Genomic DNA, 9,793 nt, shown 5'->3' on the forward strand with positions numbered 1-9,793 from the left:
TGTTTTGGATAAAGCAAGTGTCTTGTAGTGGAAAGAGACAAATTATGAGGGACATTTCTAAAGGGAAAAAAAATCCCACAAACCTTAAAGTGCGCTTGAAAAGCTCACACAAGAAGGCTAACCTAGTTTACCTTGAGAAGGTAAGGGAGCACACTCAACCCTCATCCCCAGAAACAGAAGCTAACACCAGGCAAGGCAGCGTGATGCATCCCGAGACAACAGGACTGGGATATCTACATAACTGTGTGAGTCAATTGCCTTAACACCCGGTGCTGCAAGAGTTAATAGTCTCATTGGGGCCAAGATATACATTTTATAGTTGCCTGGTATCAATGGTTGTTCATCTGCCTTTATTTATTTATTTAAAGAACCCATAGGTGGGAATGTGAGTTGTCTGTCTCTGCGTGTTAGCCCTGCGACAGACAGGCGACCTGTGCAAGGTATGGTAGCTGGAATAGCAACATACCCAAGGATAAGCAGAAGAGCATGACTGATATGATGAAACTGGGATTTTGTTACACTTAATTATTGCAAACACAACTAAAACTATAACTGAAACTAATCAAAACTAAACTGAAACTAAGGATTTTCAAAAAAAATAAAAACTAAACTAGCAAACAATTGGTAAAAACTAATTAAAACTAATATAAAATTGAAAATCTGAAGTCAAAATGAAATAAAAATAAAAACTAATGAAAATTGCAAAACTATTAAAACCCTGATGAGGACACACATATGAGCTTTCTCTCATTATTCAGGTAGGAGCGCAGAGCAAAAATGCAACCAGTGCAAAGAGACTTTAACGTGGTCTCCATGGTGATTCTACTGTAGAAACATGGACAGGTAGTCAAGTTGCTGACTGATCGCCAGCTTGTGACCTGTTGAAATGGCCTGTAAATGGCCTGTATTTATACAGCGCTTTACTAGTCCCTAAGGACCCCAAAGCGCTTTACATATCCAGTCATCCACCCATTCACGCACACATTCACACACTGGTGATGGCAGCTACATTGTAGCCACAGCCAGCCTGGGGCGCACTGACAGAGGCGAGGCTGCCGGACACTGGCGCCACCGGGCCCTCTGACCACCACCAGTAGGCAACGGGTGAAGTGTCTTGCCCAAGGACACAACGACCGACTGTCCAAACTGGGGCTCGAACCGGCAACCTTCCGATTACAAGGCGACCTCCCAACTCTTGAGCCACAGCCAGGCCCTGTTGAAGTTTATAGTTGCACATACTCTGCACATACTAATCTTTGAGAGCGTGTGTGGGAAACCGTCCAGAAGTGGTGGCTCGTCATTTGCGACCTCTCGAAAACTCATAAGTTGATGTTTTTGAACCGTAGCGGTGAGTGAGAGGAAGGACGCTAGCATCAACTAGCTAGCCGGTCGTCACGGCAAAGCTACAAGAGCGTCTCTCAGCATGGGCCCGAAAAAAGTTCTGTCAGCCGAGGAAGGAGACGATATTAAGAAGTCGCTGGAGTTTATGACAGAGGAGATTTCTACTGTCAAACTGCAGCAGAAAGCCATCCTGGACCTGGTCGAGGAAGTTAAGGCTCTCCGCATCCAGAACGCCGAGAAGGATCGGCGGCTGGCGTACCTGGAGAACAGAGTGGCGGATTTGGAGCAGTACACCCGGATGAACGATGTTATCATCACGGGGCTTCGCATCAAACCCCGGTCATACGCCCGGGCGGTCGCCACTGACAATGTAGGAGGGCCAGGAGAGGAAGATGTCAACTCCACGGAGCATCAAGTGGTTACCTTTCTACGGTCCAAAGGTGTGGAAGTGGATTATAACAACATTGAGGCTTGCCACCCTCTACCCCGAAAAAATGACAGTGACAAACCAGCCATCATTGTGAGATTTGCAAACAGAAAACAGAAAACAGCACTGTTAAAACAAGGAAAGAAACTGAAAGGATCCGATGTCTTCATGAACGAACATCTGATAAAAAGAAATGCGGACATTGCCAGGAAAGCACGTTACTTGAAGAAACAGGGAAAAATTCAAAATACATGGACCACCAACTGCAAAGTATTCATTAAACTCAATGGAACACCGGAACAAGCCAAAGTGTTGGTCATCAGAAATATGGAAGAGCTGGACAAATACTGAGGTCAACTTACTCTGGAGGTATGAATACACATGTGACGTGACACACAACACAACACATGGCACAGTCCAAAAGAACTTCATCTGCATCCGGCAACAATATCAACATAACTCATTGGAATTCTCTGTATGATAATCTGGAACTGAGAACATTTCGATACACAGACCATAATGTTCTAGACTTAGAAAAGGATATAGACCCGGAAAATAATTTCTTCTACAATATCAGCTGTAACTGCTGCTACTTCACTGATGAACAGTTTAAGCACACCAACAACACGGAAAATAAATTATCAATAATCCATTTTAATAGCAGAAGTCTGTATGCCAACTTCAACAATATAAAGGAATATCTAAATGAGTTGACAAATCCATTTGGAATTATTGCCATTTCTGAAACATGGATCAATGCGGAGAAAGGAATGGACTTTGGACTGGAGGGATATGAAGTGAATTTTGTAAATAGAAGGAACAAGAGTGGAGGGGGAGTAGCTGTGTATGTGGATAAAAACCTAAACTACAAGGTGGTAGAAAGTATGACAACTGTAATTGATAATTTACTAGAATGTATAACAATTGAAATTTATAAGGAAAAAGAAAAAAATGTAATAATTAGCTGTATATATAGAACACCTGGCTCTAGTATTCAAGTATTTAATGACTTCATAGAGGAAATATTCTCTAAAACAAATCAAAAAGTTGTGTTTATCTGTGGTGATTTTAATATTGACCTGTTGAATCCAAAAAAGCATAAAATGACCGACGAATTCCTAAACACTATGTACAGTTTGAGTTTACATCCTAAAATAACCAGGCCTAGCAGAATTACACCACATTGTGCCACCTTACTTGACAATATTTTCACTAACAATATGGAAAACAACATTGTGAGCGGAATATTAATTAATGACATCAGTGATCACCTACCAGTTTTTGCAGTTTATGACACTAATTATAAGAAAAATCAGCATGAAGAACAACTGAGATACAGACGTGTAAGGACAGAAGAAACTATGACTGCATTTAAGAACGATCTATTAAATCAGGACTGGGACAATGTGTACAAAGAAGCTGATATTGATATTGCATATGGCATATTTTTAAGAATATTCATGGAGTTGTACGATAAAAACTGTCCAACAATAAAATACAACAGAAAGCACAAATATTCAGATAGACCATGGCTCACTAAGGGTTTACAAAATGCATGTAAAAAGAAAAATACACTCTATAGGGAATACCTAAAACAAAGAACAAAAGATGCTGAAAATAAATATAAAAAATACAAAAATAAGTTGACCAATATTATACGTGTATGTAGAAAGGAGTATTATAGTAAAATATTGAACAACAATAAACATAATATGAAAGGAATATGGGATGTTTTAAACGGTATCATTAAAAATAATTCTGGACAACAAAGTTATCCACAATACTTTATCGATAATGGCAATATTATGGAAAACACTGCTGATAAGGTCAACAGCTTTAATCATTATTTTGTAAATATTGGACCAAAACTGGCAGAACAAATTCCTGAGTCACTGCCATCAGTAGAATGTAGTGAAAACCTGATTGATAGGAACCCTAACTCAATGTTCCTCACATCAGTGGAGGAAAAAGAAATAATTGACATTGTACACATGTGTAAATATAAAACATCTACTGATTGTAATGATATTGACATGAAAATCGTCAAGAAGGTCATTGAAGGAATTGTAGGACCTCTAACATATATTTGCAACTTATCATTTCAGACGGGAAAAGTGCCAAACAAAATGAAAATAGCTAAAGTTGTGCCGCCGTATAAAACCGGGGATAGACGCCACTTCACAAATTACAGGCCTGTTTCTTTACTACCACAATTCTCCAAAATCCTAGAAAACCTGTTTAATAAACGATTAGACAAATTCTTAGATAAATATAAATTACTCTCTGACAGTCAATATGGATTCAGATCAAAAAGATCAACATCTCTGGCATTAATCGAATCAATTGAGGAGATTACGAATGCTATAGATCAGAAACAGTATGCAGCTGGAGTATTTCTGGATCTCAAGAAAGCATTCGACACAATCAATCATGACATATTAATTAATAAACTGGAACGGTATGGGATTAGGGGGGTTGTACTGCAATGGGTGAAAAATTATTTAAGTGACCGGAAACAATTTGTGAAGCTGGGTGTCCATTCCTCATCATGCTTGGACATTGCTTGTGGTGTTTCACAAGGCTCTGTACTGGGTCCAAAATTATTTATTATTTATATAAATGATATTTGTAAGGCATCTGATATATTAAAATTAGTATTATTTGCAGATGACACAAATGTTTTTTGTTCTGGGGGGAATCTAAAGGAGCTGCTGGATACAATTACTTCAGAAATGTGCAAAATTAAAAAATGGTTTAACAGGAACAAACTATCGCTAAATCTAAGTAAAACTAAAATTATCTTATTTGGGAATTCCCTTAGAAATGCACAAGTGCAGATTCATGTAGATGGTGTGGAAATTGAAAGAGTACTTGAACATAAGTTTCTTGGTGTGATTATAGATGATAAATTAAACTGGAAGTCTCATATAAATCATATACATAACAAAATTTCAAGAAGTGTCTCAATCTTGAGTAAAGTAAAACACATTCTGGACCACAAATCACTCCACATTCTCTATTGTTCCCTGATTGCACCGTATTTGAATTACTGTGCAGAGGTTTGGGGCAATACTTACAAATGTTCGCTATCATCAATCTTTATATTACAAAAAAGGGCCATAAGGATAATCCATAAAACTGGTTACAGAGATCATACAAATCCACTATTCTTAAAATCAAAAATTCTAAAATTCACAGATCTGGTTCATTTTCTCACAGCACAAATTATATATAAAGCAATAAATAACCTGCTTCCTGACAATATTCTAAAAATGTTTTCTAAAAGGGAACGGGGATACAATTTGAGGGGGGAATTAAATTTAAAACATCCTCGTATCCGTACAACATTAAAAAGTTTTTGCATCTCTGTGTGTGGAGTGAAGCTGTAGAACAGACTAAGTAAAGATATGAAGCAATGTCCAAGCATGGCGCAGTTTAAAAAGCGGTTTAAGGATATGGTTTTTACAGGGTACAGGGAAAAGGTAGAGATTTGATAGGGTGTTCTTGTCTAATATTTTCATGTGTGTGCGCATGCACGGGTTTGTTGGTATGGGTATATATATATATATATATATATATATATATATATATATATATAATTGTAGGTTGTGTATCCTTGAGGTGTTAATGGGGTTATTGAAAATGTGTATATGTGCGTATGTGTGTATATACGTATGTATGGATAGATAGAAACATATATGTGTATATATATTAAAAAAAATTACACATAACATATAATGTAATTGCAGGGAGGTATTTCTGTAGTCTATTGATACTAGATAGTGGAAAAGGGGTGGGATTAAATGAGCTTATGCTTCTTCCTGCTCCTTTTTGAACATGGACGTTATTTGGAGTTGTGGTTGCTCGTTTTCCTTTTGTTTGCTTTGTTCATTTGTCTCTTTTAATTCTATTTTTTTTATACTTTTTCAACATGTTCAAAATAAAGATTCAATCAATCAAGTTCAGGGCCTGGCTGTGGAGCCGAGAGCTGAGGTTAAGATAGCAGGATAATGCAGCTGTTTGTCTGTATCCACACTGTGGACTGTGCCTGCCACAGCTGACTGTGCATCAACTGACATTAGCTGATTATTGTATAAGTGGAACTGATGAGCAGGATCAGGCAAGCAGATTAACAAGCCCAAAGAACTGAACTACTCAGAACTGGTTCTTGATTCGATCCTCATATAGGGATATGTATGAAGTGGATTTTGAAACAACCTCCCAGTTACCGTGTTTTTTTGTACACACCCAACTCCAAAATAGGAACACTGTGTGAGAAAAAAAACAAAATGCGATGATCTGTAAATATTATAAACACTTATTTTATTCACAATAGAACATCGAACAAATCAAGTTTTTAAACCTCTTGGCTGAATGGCATAAATCACCGTCAAAGGAGCTTGCAAAGAAAAGCGTCTGGACTTCTTTAAGTTGCTTGAAGACGTTTCACCTCTCATCCGAGAAGCTTCTTCAGTTCTAAGGTCAAATGGTGGGGAGTCCCAGATATAAACCTAGTGGGAGTATCCCTCCACAGAGGGACAAAAGGACCCCCTGATGATCCTCTAATCGCCTGAGCCAAGGTGTGAAACTGGGTGTGGGTCCCAATCAGCCAGGGTTTTGGGTGAGCTCATAAATCACTGTGGCGTGGGTGTGGTCCTTGGCCAGCTGCAGAGGAGGCGTGACGCAGTGAGCTCCCGGGGCGGCGCAGGGGCGGGGTGAACAGGTGTGCTGGGATCTGACAGTGATTGTGTCTCTTTATGTGTTGGCAGTGACAGACGGAGACGGGACGTGACAGCAGAGAAAGAGAGCGCGGAGTATATGTGTCCACTACAACCCGAGCTTAATAAAAAGTTCTGCACTGTCAAAAGTCGCTCCGGCTGGTATTTCTTGGGTCCACCGTTACACTGGTGCCGAAACCCACGCGTGATGTCCGGTCCCCTGCCGGCTCCCCCTGCTCCCCCGGCGGCGCCGCCCCCCGCCCCACCGCCCGCCCAGCCGCTGCAGATCTTGGGCCAGATGATGATGGACATGGCGGCGATGGCGGCTCGTCAGGCGGCCACGCAGGACCAACAGTTGGCGTTGCTTCGCCTGCAATCGGAGCAGCAGACCGCGGCTCTGGGGCAGCTGCTGGGGAATGCGGCCGCGCCGGCTCCCGCCCCTCCGCTGTCGGTGACGTTGCACCGGATGCGGGATGGGGAGGACCCGCTGGTTTTCATCGAGGCTTTCCAGGCCACGGCGGTGGCCTGTCGGTGGCCGGAGGAGGAGTGGGCCGCCCGGCTGCTGCCGCTTCTGTCGGGTGAGGCCCAGACGGCGGCGCTGAGCCTGCCCCCCGGCTCGCGGGGGGTGTTCGAGGACGTGTGCCGGGCGGTGCTGGATCGTTTGGGGCTCTCCCCGGAGGATTACCGCCGTCAGTTCCGGGCCAGCAGGATGTCGGGGGGGGAGCGGCCGTTTGCCTGGGCTCGGCAGCTGGAGGATGCGGCAGCGAGGTGGCTGCGACCGGGCCCCTCGGCTGGGGAGACGCGGATGCTGACCATGGTCGTCCTCGAGCAGTTCGTGGGAGGCCTGCCCGAGGCGACGGCTCGTTGGGTTCGCTGCCACCGCCCGGCGGATTTGACGGCGGCGGTGACGCTGGCAGAGGACCATCTGGCGGCCGACCCGGGACCGGGCCGTGAGGAGCCGCGGCGGGGCGCCCGTGTTCCGCCGCCCAGGCCACCGGCGGCGGCGTCGCAGAGGAGAGGCGGCGGCCCTGCGGGAACGGAGCAGGCAGCAGGGTGGAGCCCCAGGAACCCGTTCCGGCCGCTGCTTCCCGCCGGAACCCCGGCGGCCGCCGAGGTTGCCCCGGAGCCACGGGGAGCCGCACAGACGCCGGGGCCGGACTGTTGGAAGTGTGGGCGGCCGGGGCACCTGCGCCGAGACTGTCCGCTCATGGAGGTGGGGCAGGTGTTCCGCGTTGCCGGCGCTCCAGCGCCCGCCCCCGGTCCAGGAGTGACGTACCGCGTGCCGGTAAGGTGTCAAGGGGGTATTCGCCATGCTTTGGTGGACACGGGCTGCACGCAGACTCTGGTCCACCAAAGTTTGGTTCGCCCCGGGGCATTGTTGGAGGCTGACTGGGTGGAGGTTAAATGTGTGCACGGGGATATTCACAAGTACCCAGTAGTGTCACTGTTGCTGAAATTCAGGGGCAAAACGCATAGAGTGAAGGCGGCGGTTAGCCCGCGCCTGTCGCATCCCCTTATTTTGGGTACGAATTGGCCGGGGTTCCACAGCTTACTGGGGCAGTACGCGGGGATGCGATCGCGGTCTGTAAATTCGTGTGACGTTTGCGCGGCGCTCGGCGGTGACGCGGGGTCGACCGACGCTGACTCTGGGGGGGAGGAGGAGGCGGGGACTTCCACGGAAGCCCCGCCGCCTCCCGTTGTGTACCCCACGGAAGATTTTCCACTAGAGCAGTCTCGGGACGACACCCTACGCTCAGCCTATGACCAAGTGATGGATATTGATGGTCGCTCGGTGCGCCCCGACGCTGCGCGAACGTACCCTCATTTCCAATTGCGGAACGATCGGCTTTATAGAGTGAGCCGTGACACTCACACTAATGAAATCCGCACACAGTTGTTGGTGCCGCAAAGCCGCCGGGAAATGATTTTCCAGGCGGCTCATTCGAACCCCATGGCAGGGCACTTGGGTGGCGAGAAAACTCTGGAGCGCATAATGGCCCGATTCTATTGGCCGGGCATTTGGGCCGACGTGCGCCGTTGGTGTGCGTCGTGCCCCGAATGCCAGCTGGTTAACCAGCCGGCCGTACCAAAGGCGCCGTTGCGCCCATTACCGCTGATGGAGATCCCGTTTGAGCGTATTGGCATGGATCTCATCGGGCCATTGCACCGGAGTGCACGCGGCTATCGCTTTGTGCTGGTCCTGGTGGACTACGCAACGCGGTACCCGGAAGCAGTGCCGCTACGCACCATTTCAGCGAAGAGCGTGGCGCAGGCACTGTTTCAGGTCATCTCCCGAGTCGGTATTCCGAAAGAAATACTGACTGACCAGGGCACGTCGTTCATGTCGCGCACATTGCGGGAACTGTATGAATTACTGGGTATTAAATCTATTCGGACCAGCGTCTACCACCCTCAGACTGATGGGTTGGTGGAGAGGCTGAATAAGACTTTAAAATCCATGATTCGTAAGTTCATTCGCGAGGATGAACGCAATTGGGATCGCTGGTTAGACCCTCTGTTGTTTGCAGTGCGGGAGGTGCCCCAGGCCTCCACGGGATTTTCTCCCTTCGAGCTGTTATACGGCAGGAAGCCGCGGGGGGTGCTCGACCTGATTAAGGAAAACTGGGAGGAAGGTCCGAGCCCTGCGAAAAGTGAAATTCAGTACGTGCTGGACCTGCGAGCAAAGCTGCACACACTGGGGAGGCTCTCGCGGGAGAATTTGCTCCAGGCCCAGCAGCGGCAGCGACGCCTGTATGACAGAGGGGCTAGACTCAGGCAATTTTCACCGGGAGATAAGGTGCTTGTGTTACTTCCTTCTTCCAGCTCTAAATTACTCGCCAAGTGGCAAGGACCCTTCGTGGTCACACAGCGAGTGGGGGACGTTGATTATGAAGTGGTACGGTCGGACAGGGGCGGGGCCACGCAGATTTACCACCTCAACCTCCTCAAAGCCTGGAGGGAGGCGGAGACCGCTTCTCTAGTGAGCTTGGTAAGAGGGAGAGATGAGTTGGGGCCGGAGGCGCCAAAGTCTAGCATCCCCGCCTCCCTCCATTGCAGTGACCATCTCACACAGGCCCAGAGGGCGGATGTTGCTGCATTGCAACAGCGCTTTGCCGACGTGTTCTCCCCCTTGCCCGGCCGTACTTCTCTCATAGAGCACCATTTTGAGACGCGGCCTGGCGTGACGGTGCGTTCACGGCCCTACAGGCTGCCGGAACATAGAAGGCAAATTGTTTTCCGGGAATTGAAGGAAATGCTGAGGCTGGGAGTAATAGAAGAATCACACAGTGCTTGGTGTAGCCCCATC

At 46.6% G+C, this 9,793-nt stretch overlaps 1 protein-coding gene across 1 annotated transcript; it reads left to right on the top strand.

Moving 5' to 3' along the window:
• The first annotated feature begins 1,357 nt into the window (after window positions 1-1,357).
• On the top strand, window positions 1,358-2,223 carry LOC146581857 (uncharacterized). The gene has a single exon (XM_085247635.1). The coding sequence runs from the start codon at window positions 1,424-1,426 to the stop codon at window positions 2,117-2,119; it is 696 nt and encodes a 231-aa protein (XP_085103761.1). The 5' UTR covers window positions 1,358-1,423; the 3' UTR covers window positions 2,120-2,223.
• The last annotated feature ends 7,570 nt before the right edge of the window (window positions 2,224-9,793 follow it).

This window comes from Mchenga conophoros, linkage group LG2, assembly GCF_057382185.1.
Source record: "Mchenga conophoros isolate Kocher_MC1m ecotype Shallow Benthic linkage group LG2, M_conophoros_male_GT1.1, whole genome shotgun sequence".
In the NCBI taxonomy this organism is placed as follows: domain Eukaryota; kingdom Metazoa; phylum Chordata; class Actinopteri; order Cichliformes; family Cichlidae; genus Mchenga; species Mchenga conophoros.

What these genes read in the sequence shown, in the direction of transcription:
- LOC146581857 (XM_085247635.1), top strand. Translation starts at nt 1,424, where the DNA reads ATGGGCCCGAAAAAAGTTCTGTCAGCCGAGGAAGGAGACGATATTAAG.